The sequence below is a fragment of the Eleutherodactylus coqui genome, chromosome 13 (genome assembly GCF_035609145.1).
Source record: "Eleutherodactylus coqui strain aEleCoq1 chromosome 13, aEleCoq1.hap1, whole genome shotgun sequence".
NCBI classification, from domain to species: Eukaryota; Metazoa; Chordata; class Amphibia; order Anura; family Eleutherodactylidae; genus Eleutherodactylus; species Eleutherodactylus coqui.
The window spans coordinates 77293804-77320329 of record NC_089849.1 but is presented as its reverse complement, the minus strand read 5'-3'; the positions used below and the strand labels follow the sequence as shown (position 1 = coordinate 77320329).

Below are 26526 nucleotides of genomic sequence, written 5' to 3'. Positions count from 1 at the left end.
TTATTTTGCGCATAGAATAAATTAATCGAGTTGGGACCCATTAGCTTTTTCTATTTATGACATAATCAATGCTCGTGCCAAATTTCCTGTTTCTATGACACCGGAAAGTGAAAAAATTACATTCCGTACGTAAAATTTGGACGCTAATTCTTTTGCGCTAAAATTGAATAATCGAGTTGGGACCTATTAACTTTTCCTATTTATGACATAATCAATGCTCGTGCCAAATTTCCCGTTTCTATGACACCGGAAAGTGAAAAAATTACATTCCGCACGTAAAATTTCGACGCCAATTCTTTTGCGCTTAGAATTGAATAATCGAGTTGGGACCCATTAGCTTTTCCTATTTATGACATAATCAATGCTCCTGCCAAATTTCCCATTTCTATAACACCGGAAAGTGAAAAAATTACATTCCGCACGTAAAATTTGGACGCCAATTCTTTTGCGCATAGAATTGAATAATCGAGTTGGGTACCATTAGCTTTTCCTACTTATGACATAATCAATGCTCCTGCCAAATTTCCCGTTTCTATGACACCGGAAAGTGAAAAAATTACATTCCGTACGTAAAATTTGGACGCTAATTCTTTTGCGCATAGAATTGAATAATCGAGTTGGGACCAATTAGCTTTTCCTATTTATGACATAATCAATGCTCGTGACAAATTTCCCGTTTCTATGACACCGAAAAGTGAGAAAATTACATTCCGTACGTAAAATTTGGACGCTAATTCTTTTGCGCATAGAATTGAATAATCGAATTGGGACCCATTAACTTTTCCTATTTATGACATAATCTATGCTCCTGCCAAATTTCGAGTTTCTATGACACCGGGAAGTGAGAAAATTACATTCCGTACGTAAAATTTGGACGCTAATTCTTTTGCGCATAGAATTGAATAATCAAGTTGGGACCTATTAACTTTTCCTATTTATGACATAATCAATGCCCGTGCCAAATTTTAAGTTTCTATGGCATTGGGAAGTGTCAGATTTAGATTATGTACGTAAAATTTTGACGCCAATTCTTTTGCGCTAGAATTGAATAATCGAGTTGGGACCCAATTACTTTTCCTATTTTGGAGATAATCTATGCGTGTGCCAAATTTCATTTTTCTACGACATCGGGAAGTTGGAGAACTTTTGGCGAGTCAGTCAGTGAGTGAGTGAGTGAGTGAGTGAGTGAGTGAGTCAGTGAGGGCTTTTGTCTTTATATATATAGATATGCATACATACTTTGAGGAGACAATCTACCTAAGGCCATGCTCAGATCTGTGTTGAAAGGCATCATTCAGCATTATTGGGGTTCGTTCGGCACCGTGTGGGTCCAGTATGTGTCAGATCCAGCAGTTCTACTATTTTTGTTGCTTGGCTACCATAACGGAGCCAAACAACAGAAATAGAAATGCCAGTGTTGTTAAGCTGGATTCAAATGAGTGTATGCATCTTTACGTATGCATTTGTGCTGGGTTTTTGCAAAATGGGAGGGGTGCATTTTTGCACACAAGTGTGTTTTTACTGTGCTTATTGCATCGGCAAATCGTGCACATTTTCACATACAAAAGAAGACACAACCAAGCTCCAAGCCATTGAAATGGACAATCAGTGTAAGGAGTTCAATAATTGCTCATTCTTTGCGCAAATACGCAGAAAAATAGTGCATGCTGTGTATTTTTTTACATGGCTGAAATGTGCACGCCCTATATGTGCATGTGAACTAACCCATTGAAATCACTGGGTTCTATTCTCTACATACTGCACACGCAAATTTTTGGTGCACAAATAGACAAACCAATACACTCATGTGAATCTGGCCTCAAAGTAGCCTAAATGCTTAACTAGGCATCTCTTTCTTTCTGAGCAATAATAACAAAATAACCTGAAAAATCTGCCTTGTCTTCTAGAGAATCTTCTGTCTTGTTATAGAGGTGAAAGTTCTCAATACTGTATCCAGCTCCAGTTATAGCTTCCCTGAGAAAGGCATCATTAAGCTTTAGGGAAGAGAACTTCTCTTCACCTACCAAGTAGTAATTGTTTCCTAGGACACCCGTGAGCACTAAGTAACCACCCAGTTTTAATAGTTTCGATATGTTCTTTAGAGAAGTGTCATAAGTTTCAAAATCTTTACATGCTGCCTCCAGACACAGGCAACTTAGGAGACAATCAACTTTGGGAATAGTAACCGGATCTATGGGGTTTGTTTTCAAAACATCACACTTCAGGACTTGTTTTATGGTTTTTCTCAGTCGCTCTTCCTTTTCTTGGCATGATATCCTGAAAAACAGAAGGGGTGATACTTAAAAATATTATATTTATGTGTATACCTTAGAATTTGGAAGCAGAGACCATTGTAGGTATATAACAGAATAGGACAACAGGACACATGGAGCTTTCTTGTCATGGCATTGTTATTTTACTGAAGTATCCAGAAGTGCTAAGTTAGTGAAAAATACATTTTTTTGAACTTCCATTCACATAAAGTAATAGTATAAATATATTAGTATACTGTATTATATACTTTTAAGGTGGTTTGTTTTTAGTAAGAGAAAACAAGTAGTCTTGTAGATATGATACTTTTTAATGGCTAACAAAAATACATAATGTTATAGCGAGCTTTCGAACCTACTCAGGGTTCTTCTTTATGGTAAATGAAATAGATTCGAAGAGTTATAAGTAGAGATGAGCGAGCACACTTGGATAAGTCAGTTACTCGAGCGAGCCTCGCTCTTCTCGAGTAACTGCTGTGGCTAGTTGGGGGTCACTCGCCTCGGGATCGCTGACCTCTTACATGAAAATGGCGCACCACACATGTAGGAACTTCAGAGATGTGGATTTCTTTATCTGGCTTCTGCAAGCCTTTATTTTTCATCACCGTAATCACAAAACGCAGTTCAAATAAGCACCGCACCTGGGTGTGGAGTTTAGGGTCGTCTTCTCTGTCAAACTACTGGTCTGCACTAGACCCTGGGCTAGCAGCCCTACCAGCTCAACGAATCTGGCTCTCTCAGCCAACGTCTCTCCCAACTTGGGTGTGAGTCCAGGGTTGTCGTCCCTGTCGGACTCTGGCCTTTGCTAGGCCACCAGCCTGCAGCACCTCAGCTCTGCTGCTTTGGTCCTCTCCCCCTTGCTATTGACAGGAACTGGCTTTTATCTGGTTCCTGCTCCACCCCTTGGTGTTAACCCTAGCAGCAGAAGTCCTGTCTGCAGCCCTCTAATGGCCCTTCTGTGTACTGCACTACTATATATCTCCCCCCTTTAATATAGGCCGTATCGCACCTTCTTTTTGGCCCTCCAGGGTCAAAATTCCAGGCTCAGGGGTCTCTCGCCCTAACTGGCACTTGCTGAAGCTAAACTTCCATATTGAATACTTCACATCGTACATCACTCATCTGTTCAACTGTTGCAGGTGCCATTTCTTCAGTCTGCACTTCAATAGCGGCACTTATTGTGCACTTATTTCAATCTGTGTGCCCTCCATCACAGAGACACTTTAATTCGTTTACACGACTTCCTTATCCAGGACAGGAGTCATTTCTGAGGCCTTTTCCCCAGTCTCTGCTACCTTCATGGCCTTCTCTGCTTCAGCAGTTTCGCCTTCTGCCTTCTCTTTGGTCACTTGAACTTCAGAGGATTGCTCACCTCCCATCTGTAGCTCAGCTCTCACTTTCTCAATGCCTTTCAAATTTTTATCTCCTTTTTAGAATTCAACAGGGTCTTCTTTCTTTTCACTTGTCTGAACTGGGCCCTAGACCTCTCTAGTCTCTGAACCTTCTTCTAAGCAATATGACCCTTTGCCTCCCAGAGCTTCACCTTTGCACTTAACTTCTTAGCGGACCTTTGCAATACCACTTTTTCTTCTGACACCACCTTCAGGATGCGCGTCAAGGTTAGCACTTCAGTCTCTTTCTTAATATTCTCCAACAAGGTCTCCATTCCTTCTACCGGTTGTTGGAACACACCTTTTAGCTTTTCCCGTATCAGGGTTCTCTTTTCAGTGTCTGTCTTGGCGCTAATCCAGTTTTGCATTTTAGTGCGCACCCGCTTGTTAAGCCCTTCTTTTGCAACTTTAGGAAACACTGATTTCCCCTCAGTAAGCCACTGTTCATACATCTTTTGTTTCTTCTCCCAGTTGGACACCATCTAACATTGGTAACCAAGCTCCACACTAATGTCTTCTACTTCCTGCTGAAGACTCACTGTAAACTTCTTAAGTTCATCATAGACATCAGTTTGAAGACAAAACAGCTGATTTATTGCTTCCACTTCTTATAGGACTTCACTGTCTTGCTCTTCAACCATAACCCAGCAGGCAGGGTTCTCATAGAGTTTCTCTTCCATCTCTGACACCTGCGCCTGAAGTATTACAATCAGCTCTGACAGATTCCTCTTAGTTTCTGCATCTTCCTCTAACTGCTTGAGGAACACACCTCTCTCATCTTGCATTATCTTCAGGTGTGCACTAAGACCAAGCCTCTGCTGCGTCTCTTCTTGCACCAGCCTCTGAGACTCTTCAGTTTGAGCTTCCAGCTCCACCTGCAGTTTATTCACCTTCTCAGACAACGCTGTCTGCCTTCTGTCACCTTCAGTGACATTTACTTGTAGCTCTTGAAGCTGCATTTTTACTGCATTTCTCTTGCATTCAGATGCACACTTGTCTTCCAACAACCCCTTCACCTTTTGGGTCAGCTCAAGACACTCATTTTTCCATGCTTCTTTCACTTTTTCAGTTTGCTTCAACTGTTTGGACAGTTTCCCCTCAACTACAGCATGACTCCGTTCCAGCTCCTGGATCTGGGTTCCATGTACTTCAGCTTTCTTATCCAAGCTCATCTGTAGCTGGGACACCAGTCTCTCATGCAATGCCTCCTGGTTTTCCTTGTGACCCAGTAAGTCTTTTAAGATCTCTGCTTGCTTCTCTGCCTGACTGCAAGCAGCTTTCTCTAGTTCCATCTTTTCCTTAAGCTGACTTATCTGGCACTCCAATTCACCATTTTTCTTTGCTAACTGCATTTTCAACTCTGCGACTTGATTCTGCAAACCTGTAGTTTGATTCTGTGCATCTGTAGAAGCTCTTTTTATCTCGCAACACGTCATCTCCAACTCTTGGGTTTTCATTTGCAGTTTCTTACAGTTCTGTTCATACTGCACAGATTGTGCCTCCAGACATACTCTGCAATCAGCCTCATCTCTGGCTACCTCTGAGGTCTTGTATCTCTTCATGGGCTGTTGAAAGATATCCCTCATACTTCTTTTTCTCACTTCTCATTTCTTCTAAGCTCTGTTCACACTGAACATTCTTCTGTTCCAGCAACACCCAGTGATCAGCTTCCTCCTTAGCCAATCTCTCAAGACGCTCATTCTCCTTTAAGAGAGCTGCATTCTCTGCTTTCAGCTGCTCAGCTTCTTGGAGAATACTTTCCTTTTCTTTTAGGAATTTATCTGTCTGCTTCTTTGCTAACAGCTTTTGCCTCTTGGCCTCTTCTCCAAGCACACACACAAGATAGTCCTTTCTTTCTTTAATTGAACTTCATAATTTCTATTAGCAGTTAGCAATGCTTCCTCAGGAAACTTTGCATAAGCTTGCATTGGTGCAAATCCCTCCTGAATTTTAAACAAGCGTTCTCTTGCTGTCTCACCCTAGACCTCAACATCTGCCCTGGCAACCTCACTTGTCACACTAGCAGCAGCCTTTTTCTTCTTTGCACCTTTAGTACGATCTATCCTTTCTCTCTCTAAAGGCATAGTACTATCAACTCCAGCATTTCTAGTCCTACACACAGTATCTTCATTATTTCTTCCCTCTTTCACTAGAGGTATATTTTCACCGACTCCCACATGGGCGTTGGCTGCACTCCTCATTGCAACCTGTTCACACCCTGACTTCATTTGGGAAACAAATCTACACATATTAGGCACAGAATACATCTCACCATCTCCCACACATGACACTTCAGGGTTAATGAAATTTTTCTGCAACATATCAGCAATATGGTTTTTGGACTTCTCACCCAATGCAGACACTGCAGTTCTCCCGGCACCCTCCTGCAAGGAAAACATTTGGTTATGCAAAAATTTCCACACATCATCATCTGCATTAGAGTCCTTGGACAAACCTTCACCAAATGTCCAGTTAGTTTGTGCAGCTTCTGCTGAGCCATCCTGCACATATGACTTTCTATTAGTCCTTTTAGTGGCCTCACCACTCCATGGAGTCTTCTCCAGATATCTGTTGCAGTCTTTTGGCGGGGACACCTCTTGTTGTGCCCTCCAGGCTCTGCAGTTAGCCTCCAACACAGACCAGTGGGGTTTTACTGGCCACTTTGCCACGGGACAACCAAACATACATAAGTCCATCTGCAAACACCCCCAACATGGCTCATTATGGTAACCTCCTGCACCACCCACCATCTTGACTGCACAGTCCATAATAAACAACTAAACAAGTTCAGTAACTTGCCTCGCAGACGTCCTCTGCCTGATCCTCTGTTGCTCTCACAGCAACCTCAAACTTCGGCCTACTGGCCTTTTAACCGCTGCTTCGGCCTCCTGGCCCTTTAAACTGCATCCAGCACAACCGCACACTCAGCCTCCTGGCCCTTTAAACTCTGCATACAGCAGCAATGCTCCCAGGAGACATCCACGTGTTGCTCCTGCAGCTTTGTGCGCCAGTCCAGATCATTCCAGCGCATCCTCCACCATATGTGGCAAGTTGGGGGTCACTCGCCTTGGGATCGCTGACCTCTCTTACATGAAAATGGCGCACCACACGTGTAGAAACTCCAGAGACGTGGATTTCTTTATCTGGCTCCTGCCAGCCTTTATTTTTTATCACCGCAATCACAAAACACAGTTCAAATAAGCACCGCACCTGGATGTGGAGTTTAGGGTGGTATTCCCTGTCAAACTCCTGGTCTGCACTAGACCCTGGGCTAGCAGCCCTACCAGCTCAACGAATCTGGCTCTCTCAGCCAACTTCTCTCCCAACTTGGGTGTGAGTCCAGGGCTGTCGTCCCTGTCGGACTCTGGCCTTTGCTAGGCCTGCAGCACCTCAGCACTGGTGCTCTCCCCCTTGCTTTTGGCAGAAACTGGCTTTTATCTGGTTCCTGCTCCACCCCTTGGTGTTAACCCTAGCAGCAGAAGTCCTGTCTGCAGCCCTCTACAGGCCCTTCTGTGTACTGCACTACTACACTGCATTCTTGTCGGAGCGTGCTCGGGGGGGGGGGCGGCAGGGGATAGCGTGGGGTAGCGCTACACCCCCCCACACACACACACAGACCCCCGAGCACGCTCGGACAAGAATGCAGTTACCCGAGAAGAGTGAGGCTCGCTCAAGTAACTGACTTATCTGAGCGTGCTCGCTCATCTATAGTTATAAGACAACAGTACTGAAAATGACACATGATGGTTGATTTTGAATTGGCGACAAAGGAATTTAAAAGTTAGAACTTTTTAGAAACACTAATGTTCGTGTTCACATTTATGTCAGCGGCTATTTTTGAAGCCTCTGATGCAGATCTGACACAAAATGCCTGACATAATAGCCCAGCGTACTGCGCTATCATGTCCAGGATAATCCCCGGACAAAGAATGCATGACACAAGCTGAATGGACGCCATGAAATTCAGTGAGGTTCATTCAACGCCATTTGCCTCGGTCATAGCATGGATCCATTCCAAGAAGAGATTTCATTTTCCTGTTGCCATATTAGAACAGGAAAACAGAACCCCCCAGCACAGATGTGAACAGATCCTTAGGAATTCCTCTATTATTGTACTTATTTCTGATAGGATCTGATCCTTTTCAGCCAATGTTCTGTTTAAACCATAGGATCTAGCATGCTTATTATCTTGTGCGCAGTACCTGTCACCTTCAAGCTGGCATACATGATTTATCACAGAGCTCCAGTCGAATGCTCCAGGTTGATTCTTAAGCCATACATTAAATTCCTCCCTATTTCTGTCTGTAAAATCTGAGACAATGATGTTCTTGAAGGCTTCACAAGCGGACAGCAGCTGGTATATGGAGGGCCCTGTTCCGATGTCAATCAGTGTATCACCTTTTACTTTACCTTAGACGAAAAAAAAGTAGAGACATTACAACAAAGATCTAACCGGTAGCGGAATATTTTACAACTTTCACAATTATGATTGAAGGCATCATTTTATTTTATTTTCCAGAGGTATATTTAGGTAAAATACCTTCATATATTTCATATAAGCTGAATAACAAGGAATGAAAGGAAATCAACTTTTTTGTAAGTGACGTACATTGAAGGCGCTATCTTACCATAACAAAGAGGAAAACCCATAGCAGCCATATGGATATGCTCTATGGCATGTATGCTTGATCCTTGGTCTGTATGTCTGTGGCGCAGCAAAATCTTATATAGAAAACGATTTCCCCAAGTAACAGTACTGTGTATGGATGATGAGCTTTTTCTTACCATTATGCAATAAAGGGCTTATTATAGAAGGACAACCATTAAAACTTAATCTTTAATGTTACTTTTCTATAATCATCATAAACTCCATATACATAAATGAAAATAATACATAAATGAAAATAATACATAAATAGAAAAAGCAATCACTGTAGAAGCAGTCAGACAAACTTGTGTTAGGTCCAATGTCCACTTGCACGTACGGATTCCACTGCTGAAACCCACAGCGGAATCCAGCTGTGCCCATGGACATGGGTCGAAAAAAAGGTTTTCTTATCTCTCTGGCTCCAGCGCAGATCTCCTCTGTGCCGTCTCGATCTTCTTTCTTCAGCACAGCAGATACGTTCGGACATGCCGGACGCATGCGCAGTGCTTTTTTTTTGGTATGTCCTGCGAATCCGTGGCAGAGCCACAATAACAGCTGTGGTTGTGCTGCGGATATGATGGCTTCCATTGACTTCAATGGAAACCGTGCCGCAGGATCCGCAGACAAAAATGGAGCATGCTGCAATTTCTTCCTGGCGTGCAATGTGCACACTGGAAACAAAATCACATCCGCATGCTTTAAATTGACCTGTGGATGTTAATGCACCCCCATGGGCGCGGATCTCCAGCGCGGGAGACACGTGCAGATTTTATAATTAAAATCCAGACATGGACATTGGGCCTTAGAGACAGTACTACAGTGATGGCAACTGCAAGCTGCTGCTCCATTATCAGCCAGATAAATAGAAAAATCAATCACTATAGAAGCAGGCAACCAACATGCATCAGGGACCGTATTGCAGGGATGGACATTCTTGCAGTGAACGCCATAGCTCTCTTCAGTTCCCAGAAGCAATAATGCTTAGAGAGTATATGGGAACAGTATAAACAGGGAAAGTTTAGTGACTAGTGTGGATGAGAAATCTGTGCCATACAGTGAGGAACCACATTAGCGTGGCTTTACAGAGGGCAACTATCAGCCAAAAAAAAATCACTCAAGCGATTTTCTGCGATAGTCGTCCCATGTAAACACAGGAAGCAATAGTGTGCTGAGCAAGAAATTGCTCAGTAGTCGCTAGTCGCTTCATTTCGACTCACTGAAACAAAAGCGACTAGTGAGCGATTCTCACTCAGTGTAAATGAAGTGAATGAAGGCAGGCAACTGGAAGAGCTCTCCGGCGCACTCCATTCACTGATAGACTATTGCTCCGGTGTGAAAGCAAAGGAGGAATAAGTCATTTCGATGACTGTTGGGCGCTTATCCGCCCATAGGGTGCATTCACATCAGTTTGAGAAACGTGGACCTACATCATGCTCCTTACGATTATGGATGAGTGCATGCTTAAAAACCATAACACATCTACATACCTGCGATTTTTACGCGGAAGTGCTTACAATAGTTTCAGTGGTAAAAATCGGATCAAGTGTGATGCTATGTTGTTTTTTTTAAAGATCCCATTGGAAATAATGGACAATTCCTTATGAGGAATTGCCTAAAAATAGGACATAGAGATTTTTCCATAATACTGCGAAAGAAAAATAGCTTGTCAATAAACACATTGAAATCAATGTCTTATTTTCATGAGCAAATCCCATCCATATCGTAATCGGAACTCGCAAGAGAAACTCTCCCATGTAAATGCACCCTTACACGGTTGGGTAAATCACTGTGAAGTCTTGTTTATTGAAACAAAACTGCAACGTATGGTTTTGCATTGCATTGTAGTGATTTGACCATAGTGTACCAATCTAATATCACTGCAAAAATGATACATAGTGACGGGGACTAACAACAAGGCACTTATCACTGCAAAAGGATACTCATTTAAAAGTATACACTTTTATTTAGAACTATTTAAAAACATTACTGGGCCCAATATACACACACGAAATAATAAGAAACAAAAAAATATGCAGGTCATCTTAGGCTGAAGGGTAATACAGCAGGTATTACTGCATAAAAGACCCTGCGATCACCCTACCTAACTGTGGGGTGATCACCCTGACAAGGACGCCCCTACTCAACCCTGCTGTAACCCTACCAACCCTAAGACCAACACCACATCCATGCACACACAGACAAAAAAAAAATTGAAGGTCCTTTTACATAGACCGATATTCATATTTACATTTGTTCAACATCTTTGCCCAACTGAGAAAATGCTCGTTTGTCATTCATCTCATCTTGAATGTAGACATTCAAACCTACTGCACACTGATGAGTCTGTCTATGAATATCTTTTCCTTCTGGAGATGATTCTGGGTTTGTTTCATAATTACCTGCTATTGTTACAAGGTCTGTTAAAAAGTCTGACATTGACTTGCAGGAATGCTGCCTTCCAATAGGTGGCAATGCAGAGGCATTGTTCCATCTTCTTATTTGCAAATTTCCCAAAGCTGCATGGATGGCCTTATAAGTCTCCCTTCTAAGTGCTCTCCCTAAGGAGAAACGATGCACTGATCAGCCCTTGTTACAGGCAATTTAACTGCATGTGAAAAAGGACCCTACGATACATTCGATAGAAGTAAAATGAGGTGTCCTAAATCATACAAATGTACTGTGCATGAAATGAATCACTGTGTCTGTAATGCATGAGCCATCAGAGAAGAAACAATAAATTAACAATTAATTAGATCTACAGAGCCAGAAGCATTGTGCTTTTTCGCCTAACTCCTATGCTTGCAAAAGCATACAATTTGACTACCCCAATAGCTAGCAATATTTGTGTGTGATAACTAGTTATCAAATTTTATTGGTAGAAGCACAAGAAAAAACACAAATTGTAGTATAAAGATGGGTACAGTTCAGCAGTTATAAAAAGATATCTCTGTGGTTTCAGGGTAAAAGAGCTAAACAATTATTTTAAATAGACTGTCTCGTCCCTTTAATCTTGATGAGGAGTAAGTGACGCAACACGGCGCCTGGGAAGCTACACTGCGTTCCACTTGCGTTCCGTGTGACGTCACTTAGGAGCTCCCACCACTGAGAGGCGTCACCGAGAACGCGCACTGCCCAAGATAGAAAACTTTTTTTATATAAGTAAGTGCCTGGGGGGCGTGGCTAGCCACTGATGGAGTAGGTCGCGTGTGCCCTCCGCTCCCGACTAAACCGCCGCAACACAGGCAAATCGGCCACCGCAGACCCGAGCAAAGCCTGTCATGGGAAAGAAGAAGGCGTCGGATAAACAGCAGAACCAGCAGAGACTTACCGAGCCTGGTATGGAGCGCTTCCTTCACTCCCCAAGCGGCCCACAGTCCCGGAGAGTGCCTTCCAAGATGGTGCGGGAGACCGCGGCGCACAGCGACACAGAGGATTTCACCCCGCATGGCCTGCAGCGATCACCCAGGAGACAGACTGGCCTGAGAGATCCCCCAGAGGCCAGGGCTCTCTGAAGTCTGCAGTGCGGTATGGCAACATAGCGGGGAAAGAGGGGAGAGGGGGGCCGCCCGGCTCGGGATGGAGAGGTATTTCTCCCCCATTACGAGAGGCTGCCAATGCGCCGGGTGTCCTGACCCCGTCCCTGGAGGCTAATCTGAGCTCAGGGGAGTCCCCTCACCATATGGATGATCCCTCCCGCCAGAAGTCTATAGACAGAGTCGCTGGCTCACAAACACCCTATGAGATCGACAGGGGGGACCACAAGGAACATATAGAGGCCTGTCCCCAACCACAGAGACCCCCGCGGGGGCCCCCATAGCTCCCCACCATTATCTTATTCTCCAGCTATGGGGAAATCGGCATGGGGAGGTTCGAGGGAGGAGAACAGGAACCCTCCAGACGCCAACAAGAGGAGAGGGGGAGAACTTTCTGGGACCTACCCCCAACCACAAAAACCCACCCGGGGCCCCCTCAGCTCCCCACCATCACCCAGGACGCCAGTAATGACAAATACGGCACGCAGCAACAAGGGAGACGGCGCTAAGAAAACCCCGAATTGAGCAGTAGTCACAGAGGCGAATGATACAAGCCCGCTGGCTATACTGCGCCCCAGCCCACAAGAGAATAGAAACCTATATCCCATCGATGAAGAATGGGACTGGAAAGCTCACCTTAAAGCCATTCCTACGAAAGTGGAAAATAACTCTCTTCTACAAAAGCTAGACGCAGCACATAAGCATGATATCGCTGCTCTTCAAAGAGATAGTAGACATGTCAGGCAAAGAGTGGTGGAGGAGACCCAAGGCATGATCCAGAACACTCTAGAGGAGCATGCGCAACTGTTAGAAACCCAAGCCCACCAGATCGCTGAACTGACCAACAATATTGACAACATCGAAAACCGCCACAGGCAAAATAATTTACGTATAAGAGGCTTGACAGAGGAGGTGGGAAACAGTCAACTAGAGAACTGGGTTTCTGACTTCTTTAAGCATCTCCTGGGCAGACCCCTGGAACTTGACAGAGTGCACCGCGCACTGGGCCCGAAACCAACCAATCCATCCAAACCAAGAGATGTCCTATGTCGGGTCCATTTCTATAAAGAAAAAGACCAGATTCTGCATAAGACACGCACAGCTGGAGATCTAGTCTTTCTGGGTGACTCAGTATCCGTATATCCAGACCTCTCCAAACGTACTCTTCAGCTGCAACGAGCCCTGAAGCCCCTACTAAATGCTCTACGAGATAGAGACATCCCGTATAGATGGGGCTTCCCCCCTTCAATTGCAAGCTAGAAAAGGAGGAAAGACGGCGATTTTCAGAAACCTGGGTGACCTGCCCAAGTTTTTGGGGACTTTGGAGTTACCACAAATTGCGATCCCAGACTGTCCCAAAATCGGGGGATTACCAACTCCTCTGCCCAGAATGGAGTGGCAGGTGGTGGAGAGAGGTGGCAGAGGAGCAAGAAACAACGCCGCGAAAGAGCGGGACAACGGCTGACTTGGGGAACCTGGCATCCTCGAAGATCACAAGAGTCAAGGGCATTTGACTGAGACGCGGTCCCCCCGCCTTTAAGATTACATACCAGTTTTGACATGTTTTTTGTGTTGTTGGTTCGAATTCCTCACCCATTATGAGAAGTGGTACTGAGGGTCCTGTGGCAGACTTAAGATTTGTCTTCAGAGTTGAACTTCCCTTTCTCCTTTTTCTCCCCTCTCTACCCCCACACCCTTTTCTTTTTTTTTTCTCTTTCTTTCTTTTCTTTCCCCTTCTTCTCCCTTCTTTTCCTTTCCCTTTGTAGGATTGAAGATGGCGGTGGGGTTGGGAGTGGACCTCTGTTTTTGGTCTCTTCTTCCCTCACATAGCTTAGGTAGCTTTGGGCTGCATCACTTGATATAGAGTGACGGGCTACTGAGTTTAGCCAGTCGAGATTTTCCTTTTGTTCTGTTTTATTGCTTTTTTTTAACTCTTTCCTTTTTATCTTGTTTTTCAAACTTGAACATGCTATTGTTTTTCGTTCACCACCTTTGCTCCCTTCCTTTTTTCCCACATAACCTATCTTCCCCCCCCCCCAGCCTGCCTAACGTAGACCCTGGCTCGGGAAGGCATTAGGGCCTCTCATTGCTTCCTATCATGGCTAGTCTGACGGTTTGCACATATAACACCTAGGGGCTAAATATCCCATCCAAAAGGTGCCAAATACTTTATCACCTTCATAAGAAAGGGATGAAGGGGCTCCTTTTCCAGGAGAGGCATTTCAGAGTGGGTGAGATACCCAAGTGTTCTAATAAATTTTTCCCTAAGTGGTTTCATAGCCCAGACCCCACTCGTAGAGCGAGGGGAGTGTCCATTGCATTCCACAGATCCTTACAGATTCAGCCCCCTGGGGTATTAAGTGACCCAGAGGGATGTTTCATATTCATTAAGACTGAAGTGTTGGGTAAAGTGACTTTGTTTGCTAATCTCTATTCCCCAAACCAGGGACAGACCTCCTTCGGGATTGCTGCCTTGGGGGAACTGGCGAAGTTCGCAGATGGTGCCACCATAGTTCTAGGGGTAGACTTCAACCTGGCGATCGACCCGGAACACGACTCCTCCTCAGGTAGGTCCTCTGTCTCGCGGGCGGCCCTACGCTCTCTTTTGAGAGAGCTGGGGAAGCTGAAATTGGTTGATCTGCGGCGTGTGCTGCATCCGGGCATCAAGGACTACTCATTCCACTCATTTGCTCACAACATCTATTGCAGACTGGATTATCTTTAGGTCTCCCATGGGCTCCTAGATTCCCAGCCGTCTAGCTCAATTGGCCCCTTTATTTGGTCAGATCACGCTTCAGTTTATGGGGAGTTTGCAGGCTTTAAGGGAGAAATGCGTTCAAAAGTGTGGAGGTTAAGCGACAACTTGTTAAAAGACCCCCTATGTGTACAAGACGTAAAAGCAACCATAACTAACTTCATATCAGACCACCAAGCGGACGTAACGCAGGTTACACTCAAATGGAAGGCTTTAAAGTGCGTCTTGAGAGGGACCCTGATCTCCCACGGAGCCAGGCTGAAAAAGGAGGGCTCAAAGGAACTGGGGGAATTACTGCAAGCCCTACATGACCGAGAGTTGGCAAATAAAAGAACCTCGAGGGACTTTCTACGGGCAGAAATCTCATCCCTACGCCAGCGAATCAGATCAATCTTAGACCAGAGGACACTGGCATATAGGGGCAGGATCCGGAGGGAGGCTTTTGAGATGGGAGATAAGTGTGGTCGCTGGCTGGCCCGGACCCTGCACCCTAGAGCGCCTCAAACATTTATCCCAAAAATTCACAATGCTAGGGGAAATCTGGCTTTCTACACACGGGATATCCTAGAGGAATTTCGCCTCTTTTATGACAAACTATATAACATAGAGGGGGAGCCTGTGGAGAGAGGGGAAGATGGAGAGGAAGAAGATGCGTACTTGAGAGAGTTTGGGCCGGGCCCCTTAGACCCGGAGGAGTCTGGGGCTTTGAATATTGACTTCACTCACGACGAGATACTGGATTGCATTGAGGAACTAAAAATAGGCAAAAGCCCGGGTCCTGACGGGTTCTCGGCAAGATTTTATAAATTATTCAAAGAAGAGCTATCTCCGCTCCTGACACAACTCTTCAATGCAATCTCACGGGGAAGTCCCTTCCCACCTCAGGCCCTCCAGGTTCAAATTGTAGTGATCCCGAAACCGAGAAAAGACCCCACCTCCTGCGCAAACTACAGACCGATCTCTTGATCAACTTCGATGTTAAAATGTTAGCTAAAATCATGGCTAATAGACTAAGCAGACATATCCCTGACTTGATTTATAAAGAACAGGTGGGGTTTGTTCCTGGAAGAGAGGCCAGAGACAATACCATTAAGGCCATCTCGCTAATTCATAGGGCTAGGAAGGGGGATAGACCCCTGTGCCTTCTCACGGTTGACGCAGAGAAGGCGTTCGACAGGGTCAGATGGAGGTTTCTGGAGGGGACTCTTCAGCGGTTGGGTATGGGTCAGAAAATGAGGGAACGAATCATGGCACTTTACAATCGCCCCTCGGCTAAAATAAGGGTTAATGGTGCCCTCTCGGATACCATATGGATCCGTAACGGCACCCATCAGGCCTGCCCCCTCTTGCCGCTGCTTTACATATTCTCAATGGAGTCCTTAGCAAATGCCATAAGAAAAAATGCCTCAATTAAGGGATTAGTAGAAGGCCCCTCTGAACATAAAATTGCATTATTCGCTGACGACCTCCTTCTGTTCCTGTCGAACCCTAGAGTAGGATTACCAGTCGTCTTGAGGGAATTTGCGAGATACGATCGGGTAAGCAATTTCAAGGTCAACCTCCAGAAGTCTGAGGTCTTAAACGTGACCCTCCCCCAGACTGAAGCTGTCAGAATCATTCCCCTTTAAATGGAGATCCCCCTCCATTAGATACCTAGGGGTGCAGCTGCCTGCAGACCCCGCTCAGGTCTTTGAATTAAACTTCCAACCTTTCCTGTCTAGCCTTAAGACGGAACTGGAAAAATGGAACCCACTTTACGTGTCATGGACGGGCAGAGTTAACGCAGTCAAAATGGACTCCTTGCTGAAGTTCTTATACTTGTGTCAGACACTACCTGTCCATCTTGACCGGCGATACCTGCAGAGTATATGAGCCATGATTGGCGACTTTGTTTGGAGGGGACATAGGCCCCGTCTTAGTTACAAACTATTAACACGCCCTAAAGAGGAGGGGGGACTGGGGTTACCTGACTTTGCCTTGTATTACAGGACGAGCCTCACTAACTTCATATTAACATTACTCCAGGGCAGGGACACCAAATTGTAGGTTGACATGGAGCATGGGTCGGAGACGGCTGCAGTTCAGGGTGCTCCGTGGATTCTCTGGATGCACCTGAGAGAAATCCCTACCCTCTCGCCACTGGTGTCAGGAGTCCTTTGGATATGGGGAACATTTGCTAAGAGGAGGGGCTTGAAACGCATACCAGGACCACTGACCCCGTTGGTAGGCAATCTCCAGTTTTTGGCCACGAGAGATAGTTCTATGGTTCTGTCTCTTCTCGGGGACCCAATCCCGCGAACCAGGGATGTGGTAACCCAGTCGGGGATTAAGCCTCTAAGGGACTTCTACGGAGACACTAGACCTCCACCAGGAGCCTGGCTGAGCGATTTTCAGGTGAGGGGGTTTGTCGGGTCCCTGACGCCCGGAGGTTGCTGCACCCTGCCAATGACACACTTTGAAGCTATGTGCATGTCAGCATCTCCTGTTGAACATGGTGTTTCAGTAATATATAAACTGTTGCTGGCCTGCGAGACAGAGCAATGGATGAGGGAACTGGGAAATGTCTGTTCTGAAGCAGACTGGAGGAGGGCCTTCCTCTTATGCCACAAGAGTACTAAATTTGGTAGACTACAAGAACAGAATTTTAAGATTTTATCACGCTGGTACAGGACACCGTCGAGGCTGCATCAAATGGATGCCCAGATCTCTCCCTTGTGCTGGTGATGTCAAGACAGTCCGCGGACAATGCTACACATTTGGTGGGAATGTCCAGTAGTCAGAGATCTCTGGAACAGTGTGGAACTTCTCTATAACAACATGACCAGGTCGACAGTGTCCTTGTCAGCTAAAATGGCTCTCTTACTAATGTTACCTGGGCCTATGGCCAAGATTAAATGGGAGCTATTACGGAGGGTTATGCTGGCAGTGAGGATGTCGGTCCCTGGTTTGTGGCGCTCTACTTCCCCACCCCCCCACCTCGTCCCCATCCCCGACAAGGATCATCTGAACGGAGAAACTAGACTCGCTTATGAGATACGAGGCGGAGGGGTAATAGACGAGGAGGAGCGGATCGGGTCTTACGATCTCTGGAGGCCTTGGATTGACATGAGATCCTCAACCTTCTTTAGAACCTGGCTAGAGACATGTAGACTAGCTCCTTAGGAGCCTTGGACATAAACGTACAGGGCTTTCCCCTCCCTCTCCTTCCTGCTTTCGTTTCCATTTTCGTTTCCATTCACTTTGATAGCAAGCATATCGTAATCCAGTCGTAATACCAAGTAATGATATGTTACCACGAGACGACTGGAAAATGACGGAAAAGTACATTTACACACTGTTATTGTTATCAATTTGAAAATCTAATAAAATTGATTGAACATATAAGTAAGTGCCTGCTCCCAACCCTGTATGCTTGAGAAAATGGTCTTAGACACCCGAAACACGTCACATTAACCTTGTTACTGGTACCTCTGCATGTCTGTACTGTATACCCTGCTTTTGGATTTATTAAAGAGCATCATATATATCTTTGACTGTCTACTAGAGATGAGTGAACGTACTCGTCCGAGCTTGATACTCGTTCGAGTATTAGCGTGTTCGAGATGCTCGTTACTCGTGACGAGTACCACGCGATGTTCGAGTTACTTTCACTTTCATCTCTGAGACGTTAGCGCGCTTTTCTGGCCAATAGAAAGACAGGGAAGGCATTACAACTTCCCCCTGCGACGTTCAAGCCCTATACCACCCCCCTGCAGTGAGTGGCTGGCGAGATCAGGTGTCACCCGAGTATAAAAATCGGCCCCTCCCGCGGCTCGCCACAGATTTATTCTGACATAGAGGAGGGAAAGTGCTGTTGGTGCCGGAGCTGCAATAGGGAGAGTGATAGGAGTATTTTAGGCTTCAAGAACCCCAATGGTCCTTCTTAGGGCCACATCTAACCGTGTGCAGTAGTGTGGAGGCTGCTTTTTGTAGTGTTGCACATTTTTTTTTTTTTTGTATATTGGCCGTGCAGAGCATTGCGCCCTGCAGTAATTATACATACTCCAGGGCCAGTAGTGATGGTGAGGCAGGGACAGAAGACATATATTTATTGAATATAGGCAGTGGGCCTTTCCAAAAACATTTGGGGAAAAAAATCTATTTGGGCTGCCTGTGACTGTCCTCAGTGTACTAGGTCTGTGCTGGGTGTAGTTGTCCTCCTAATTCATACGCAGCCAGCTAAGTGTTACAGCAGGCTTGCGCAAAATTATTTTCTGGCTCTGTGTTGGCTGTTACATCACCGCTGTATTCCTGTCCACAGTGCAACAGTCTGCAGTTATTTTACATACTCCAGGGCCAGTAGTGGTGGTGAGGCAGGGACAGAAGAGATATATTTATTGAATATAGGCAGTGGGCCTTTCCAAAAACATTTGGGAAAAAAAATCTATTTGGGCTGCCTGTGACTGTCCTCAGTGTACTGGGTCTGTGCTGGGTGTAGTTGTCCTCCTAATTCATACGCAGCCAGCTAAGTGTTACAGCAGGCTTGTGCAAAATTATTTCCTGGCTCTGTGTTGGCTGTTACATCACCGCTGTATTCCTGTCCACAGCGCAACAGTCTGCAGTTATTTTACATACTCCAGGGCCAGTAGTGGTGACGCAGAGAGAGAAGACATATACAGTGTATATAAGCAGTGGGCCTTTCCAAAAACATTTGGGAAAAAAAATCTATTTGGGCTGCATGTGACTGTCCTCAGTGTACTGGGTCTGTGCTGGGTGTAGTTGTCCTCCTAATTCATACGCAGCCAGCTAAGTGTTACAGCAGGCTTGCGCAAAATTATTTCCTGGCTCTGCTGTGCGTTCGGTAAGCGAAGTCAGCCTCCAACCACAGACCAATAAGCGGCACATTTAATTACAGCGTTCTGTTTCTGCACTACTGGTAATACACCATGCTGAGGGGTAGGGGTAGGCCTAGAGGACGTGGACGCAGGCGAGGACGCGGAGGCCCAAGTCAGGGTGTGGGCACAGGCCGAGCCAGTGCGGTGGCCAGGGGTAGAGGCAGGGCCAGACCGAATAATCCACCAACTGTTTCCCAAAGCGCCCCCTCGCGCCATGCCACCCTGCAGAGGTTAAGGTGCTCTACGGTGTGGCAGTTTTTTACAGAGACACCTGACGACCGACGAACAGTGGTGTGCAACCTTTGTCACGCCAAGATCAGCTGGGGAGCCACCACCACCAGCATGCGCAGGCATATGATGGCCAAGCACCCCACAAGGTGGGACGAAGGCCGTTCACCGCCTCCAGTTTGCACCACTGCCTCTCCCCCTGTGCCCCAACCTGCCACTGAGATCCAACCCCCCTCTGAGGACACAGGCACTACCGTCTCCTGGCCTGCACCCACACCCTCACCTCCGCTGTCCTCGGCCCCATCCAGCAATGTCTCTCAGCGCAGCGTCCAGACGTCGCTAGCGCCACTGTTTGAGCGCTAGCGCAAGTACGCCGCCACGCACCCGCACGCTCAAGCGTTAAACGTGCACATTGCCAAATTGATCAGCCTGGAGATGCTGCCGTATAGGCTTGTGGAAACGGAGGCTTTCAAAAGCATGATGGTGGCGGCGGCCCCGCGCTACTCGGTTCCCAGTTGCCACTACTTTTCCCGATGTGCCGTCCCAGCCCTGCATGACCACGTCTCCCGCAACATTGTACGCGCCCTCACCAACGCGGTTACTGCCAAGGTCCACTTAACAACAGACACGTGGACAAGCACAGGCGGGCAGGGTCACTATATCTCCCTGACGGCACATTGGGTGAATTTAGTGAAGGCTGGGACCGAGTCAGAGCCTGGGACCGCTCACGTCCTACCCACCCCCAGAATTGCGGGCCCCAGCTCGGTGCTGGTATCTGCGGCGGTGTATGCTTCCTCCACTAAACCACCCTCCTGCTCCTCCTCCTCCAACGCAACCTCTGTCTCGCAATCAAGATGTGTCAGCAGCAGCACGTCGCCAGCAGTCGGTGTCGCGCGGCGTGGCAGCACAGCGGTGGCCAAGCGTCAGCAGGCCGTGCTGAAACTACTCAGCTTAGGAGAGAAGAGGCACATGGCCCACGAACTGCTGCAGGGTCTGACAGAGCAGACCGACCGCTGGCTTGCGCCGCTGAGCCTCCAACCGGGCATGGTCGTGTGTGACAATGGCCGTAACCTGGTGGCGGCTCTGCAGCTCGGCAGCCTCACGCACGTGCCATGCCTGGCCCATGTCTTTAATTTGGTGGTTCAGCGCTTTCTGAAAAGCTACCCACACTTGTCATACCTGCTCGGAAAGGTGCGCCGGGTCAGCGCACATTTCCGCAACTCCAAGACGGACGCTGCCACCCTGCGGACCCTGCAACATCGGTTTAATCTGCCAGTGCACCGACTGCTGTGCGACGTGCCCACACGGTGGAACTCTACGCTCCACATGTTGGCCAGGCTCTATGAGCAGCGTAGAGCTATAGTGGAATACCAACTCCAACATGCGCGGCATAGTGGGAGTCAGCCTCCTCAATTCTTTACAGAAGAGTGGGCCTGGTTGGCAGACATCTGCCAGGTCCTTGGAAACTTTGAGGAGTCTACCCAGATGGTGAGCGGGGATGCTGCAATCATTAGCGTCACCATTCCTCTGCTATGCCTCTTGAGAAGTTCCCTGCAAAGCATAAAGGCAGACGCTTTGCACTCGGAAACGGAGGCGTGGGAAGACAGTATGTCGCTGGATAGTCAGAGCACCCTCATGTCTATATCTCAGCGCGTTGAGGAGGAGGAGGAGGGGGAGGAGCATGAGGAGGAGGGGGAAGAGACAGCTTGGCCCACTGCTGAGGGTACACATGCTGCTTGCCTGTCATCCTTTCAGCGTGTATGGCCTGAGGAGGAGGAGGAGGAGGATCCTGAAAGTGATCTTCCTAGTGAGGACAGCCATGTGTTGCGTACAGGTACCCTGGCACACATGGCTGACTTCATGTTAGGATGCCTTTCTCGTGACCCTCGCGTTACACGCATTCTGGCCACTACGGATTACTGGGTGTACACACTGCTCAACCCACGGTATAAGGAGAACCTTTCCACTCTCATTCCCGAAGAGGAAAGGGGTTCGAGAATGATGCTATACCACAGGGCGCTGGGGGACAAACTGATGGTAAACTTCCCATCCGACAGCGCTAGTGGCAGAAGGCGCAGTTCCGAGAGCCAGGTAGCAGGGGAGGCGCAGAGATCAGGCAGCATGTACAGCGCAGGCAGCGGAACATTCTCCAAGGCCTTTGCCAGCTTTATGGCTCCCCAGCAAGACTGTGTCATCGCTCCCCAGTCAAGGCTGAGTTGGCGGGAGCACTGTAAAAGGATGGTGAGGGAGTACGTAGCCGATCGCACAACCGTCCTCGGTGACGCCTCTGCCCCCTACAACTACTGGGTGTCGAAGCTGGACACGTGGCCTGAACTCGCGCTGTATGCCTTGGAGGTGCTTGCTTGTCCTGCGGCTAGCATCTTGTCAGAGAGGGTGTTTAGTGCGGCTGGGAGAATCATCACGGATAAGCGTACCCGCCTGTTAACTGACAGTGCCGACAGGCTTACACTCATCAAGATGAACAAAGCCTGGATTTCCCCAGACTTCTCTTCTCCACCAGCGGACAGCAGCGATACCTAAGCAATACGTAGGCTGCACCCGCGGATGGAAGCATCGTTCTCTATCACCATCAAAAACGGGGACATTTTTGCTTCATCAATCTGTGTATAATATTCCTCCTCCGCCTCCTGCTCCTCCTCCTGAAACCTCACATAATCACGCCGAACGGGCAATTTTTCTTAGGCCCACAAGGCTCAGTCATATAATTTTTCTAAACAATTTTTATACGTTTCAATGCTCATTAATGCGTTGAAACTTGCACCTGAACCAATTTTTATTTTAACTGGGCTGCCTCCAGGCCTAGTTACCAATTAAGCCACATTAACCAAAGCGATTAATGGGTTTCACCTGCCCTCTTGGTTGGGCATGGGCAATTTTTCTGAGGTATATTAGTACTGTTGGTACACCAATTTTTTGGGGCCCTCGCCTACAGTGTAATCCAATTAATTTTTTGCCCACCTGCATTACAGCTGACGTTACATCAGCTGTGTTGGGCACTGCAATGGGATATATTTATGTACCGCCGGTGGGTTCCAGGGAGCCACCCATGCCGTGGGTCCACACGGAGTTGTAACTACATGTGTCCACTTCTAAAGAGCCCCAGTCTGACTGGGGCATGCAGTGTGGGCCGAAGCCCACTTGCATTAAACATGACATTACCTCAGCTGTGATGGGCAATGCGATGGGATATATTTATGTACCGCCGGTGGCTTCCTGGCACCCACCCATGCTGTCAGTCCACACGGAGTTGTAACTGCATGTGTCCACTTCTAAAGAACCCCAGTCTGACTGGGGCATGCAGTGTGGGCCGAAGCCCACCTGCATTTAATCGGACCTTACCTCAGCAGTGATGGGTACTGCAATGGGATACATTAATGTACAGCCGGTGGGTTCCAGGGAGCCACCCATGCTGTGGGTGCACACGGAATTCCCATTGCGGAGTTGTACCTGCCTATGAATATTTATAAAAAACCGCGGTCTGACTGGGGCATGCAGACACCTTGACAGAATGAATAGTGTGTGGCACATAGGTTCCCCATTGCTATGCCCACGTGTGCAGCTCCTGATGGCGGTGGCACAGGATTATATTTCTCATTGTTTCTGTACAGCATTGTGGGCTATCGCCCCGCCCCTTTTAAAGAGGGTCGCTGCCTAGCCATGCCAACCCTCTGCAGTGTGTGCCTGCGGTTCCTCCTCATGGCAGACACACTTATAAATAAACATGGGTGGTGTGGCATGAGGGCAGCTGAAGGCTGCGCAGGGACACTTTGGTGTGCGCTGTGGACACTGCATCGTGCGGGGGGGGGGGTTGGGCAGCATGTAACCCAGGAGAAGTGGCAGCGGAGTGTCATGCAGGCAGTGATTGTGCTTTGTTGGAGGTAGTGTGGTGCTTAGCTAAGGTATGCATTGCTAATGAGGGCTTTTCAGAAGTAAAAGTTGTTGGGGGGGGCTCACTCTTGCCGCTATTGTGGCTTATAGTGGGACCTGGGAACTTGAGATGCAGCCCAAAATGTAGCCCCTCGCCTGTTCTATCCGTTGCTGTGTTGTTCCCATCACTTTCTTGAATTGCCCCGATTTTCACAAATGGAAACCTTAGCGGAGCATGGCTGATATACAAAAATGCTCGGGTCGCCCATTGACTTCAATGGGGTTCGTTACTCGAAACGAACCCTCGAGCATCGCGATAATTTCGGCCCGAGTAACGAGCACCCGAGCATTTTGGTGCTCGCTCATCTCTACTGTCTACATATTCCTCAGTAGGAATATGACTGCTGGACTATATCTTGCACCTATCTATTTTTTTCTAGAGGCAAGATAAACAAAATCTGCAATTGTGGCATGTTTTTATCTTTATTCTTAATGGCATACAATGTGGAGCATAAATAATATGTTACATTAATTCTGCAGGCCAATACGAGTCTGTCAATATCAAATTAATATAGTTGAGCTTTTTTGCAACTTTTTCACTTAAAAAAAATAAAAATTTTTTACTGCTGCATAAAGTACATTAGTGCAAGAAATGATATATATCTATCAATTAATCTATCAATAATTTTTAGGAAACAATGCATACAATAATGACCTATGCAGTTATAAAGATAGAACATATTAAAGTATCTGCTGTATGAGAGAGAAAGACTCTTACACAGAGAAGCTCCTGCAGCTCTGGAAACAATGAAGGGTATGCAGCTTTTGCAAAAGTGCAGCGGTTGCTTCATTACTCTGTCCTAAGCTGAACATGTATGTCCATAGGCGTTGTGTGCATGTTGTACTCAGCCGTGGCCCGCACTAACCCAGCGCTTGGACTTCAGTGAGACTCCAAGCATGGATTGACTGAGTACATTAGTGCAAGAAATGAGATTCAACAAACTATCAATCATTATTAGGAAACAATGCATACAATAATAACCTACCTGAATTAAATATTGCTGCTAGTTGTTCGAGTACAAAATATAAATATTCATCTCCCATAGACCCTGCACCCAGATGAAAAAAGGAATCTAGATAGGCCTTTGGACTGAATAAGTTCTGGTATTCGTGCTCTCCTGGGAAGTCAGACATAGTTTCTTCTTTGTAGATATTGGCTGAAGTAACTGCACGGCTTCACTACTGGAAATGTCTTGAGTGCGCTGCTAGTCTTCTAAATAGCCTGAAAACAACTTATTCTGCCAAGTGAATATTGGTGCCAAGTTAATTATTAAGCAATCTCAAGGTTCATTGTTACGCAACTATGCTGACACTGATAAAACATGATATTTTCTATAAAATGTGGGTTGTATATGAGGCATATACCTTTCTGGGCATGGCTAGTTTTATAGAAAATGGGACTCGGGTAACAAGCAAAATTAGTTCACTCATTCATTTATATCTGAGCACTATGCCAAATAATGCTTCCATACAACATCCACCAAATACAGCTAGTCAGTGCAAAAATAAGACTACTATACATAATACAGTCATATAGTTCCATAATAATGCGTGTAATCTGTTTAGGACCAGGCACTGTAAATTTACGTCACGCCTAGTCCCAGGCTTAAAGGCCAGCCATATGTAAAATTACGGCCGGGATTTAAGCTTCCTGCAATTAATAGTAGCTGGAGGGGGAGCTGTCACATTATAGTAGGTAGGGGGGCTGTAACATTACACTAGCGGTAGGGGGAGGGGGCCTTGCTGTCACATAATAGTAGCTGGGGGGGCTGTCACATTATAGTAGTGGGGGGGCAGGGGGTGCAGTCACATAGTAGTGAAGGGGCAGGGGGTGCAGTAACATTGTAGTAGCTGGGGGGGGCGGCTGTGACATTACACTAGCGGTGGAGGTGGGTAGGGTGCTGTCACATTGTAGTAGCTGGGGGGGCTGTAACATTACACTAGCGGTGGGGGTGCTGTCGCATTATAGTAGCGCAGGGGGGAGGAGGGGGGGTTTGGGGTGTTGTCAAATTAGTACTGGGGGCATGGGGGCGCAGTCACATTACACTTGCTTACAACTAGTCGCCGCGGGGGTTGCTGACAACTAGTCGCCTCCGGGGGTTGCTGACGACTAGTCGCCGCCGGGGGTTGCTGACGACTAGTCGCCGCCGGGGGTTGCTGACGACTAGTCGCCGCCGGGGGTTGCTGACGACTAGTCGCCGCCGCCGGGGGTTGCTGACGACTAGTCGCCGCCGCCGGGGGTTGCTGACGACTAGTCGCCGCCGCCAGGGGTTGCTGACGACTAGTCGCCGGGGGCGGCTGACGACTAGTCGCCGGGGGGCTGCTGACGAGTAGTCGTCGCCGCCGGGGGGCGGGCTGCTGACGACTAGTCGTCGCCGCCGGGGGGCGGGCTGCTGACGACTAGTCGTCGCCGCCGGGGGGCGGGCTGCTGACGACTAGTCGTCGCCGCCGGGGGGCGGGCTGCTGACGACTAGTAGTCGCCGCTGGGAGGCGGGCTGCTGACGACTAGTTGCCGCCGGGGGTTGCTGACGACTAGTCGCCGCCGCCGGGGGATGCTGACGACTAGTCGCCGCCGCGGGGTGTTTCTGACGACTAGTGGCCGCCGCCGGGGGTTGCTGACGACTAGTCGCCGCCGCCGGGGGTTGCTGACGACTAGTCGCCGCCGCCAGGGGTTGCTGACGACTAGTCGTCGCCGCCGGGGGGCGGGCTGCTGACGACTAGTCGTCGCCGCCGGGGGGCGGGCTGCTGACGACTAGTCGTCGCCGCCGGGGGGCGGGCTGCTGACGACTAGTAGTCGCCGCTGGGAGGCGGGCTGCTGACGACTAGTAGTCGCCGCCGGGGGCGGGCTGCTGACGACTAGTGGTCGCCGCCGGGGGGCG

At 47.6% G+C, this 26526-nt stretch overlaps 1 protein-coding gene across 1 annotated transcript; it reads right to left on the bottom strand.

The window, feature by feature from the left end:
* Nucleotides 1-243: 243 nt before the first annotated feature.
* On the bottom strand, nt 244-24831 carry LOC136588677 (nicotinamide N-methyltransferase-like). The gene is made up of 3 exons (XM_066588075.1): nt 24634-24831; nt 7864-8071; nt 244-2277 (listed from the first exon to the last, which is right to left on the bottom strand). The coding sequence occupies exons 1-3, from the start codon at nt 24779-24781 to the stop codon at nt 1842-1844; spliced, it is 792 nt and encodes a 263-aa protein (XP_066444172.1). The 5' UTR covers nt 24782-24831; the 3' UTR covers nt 244-1841.
* Between the last annotated feature and the right edge of the window lie 1695 nt (nt 24832-26526).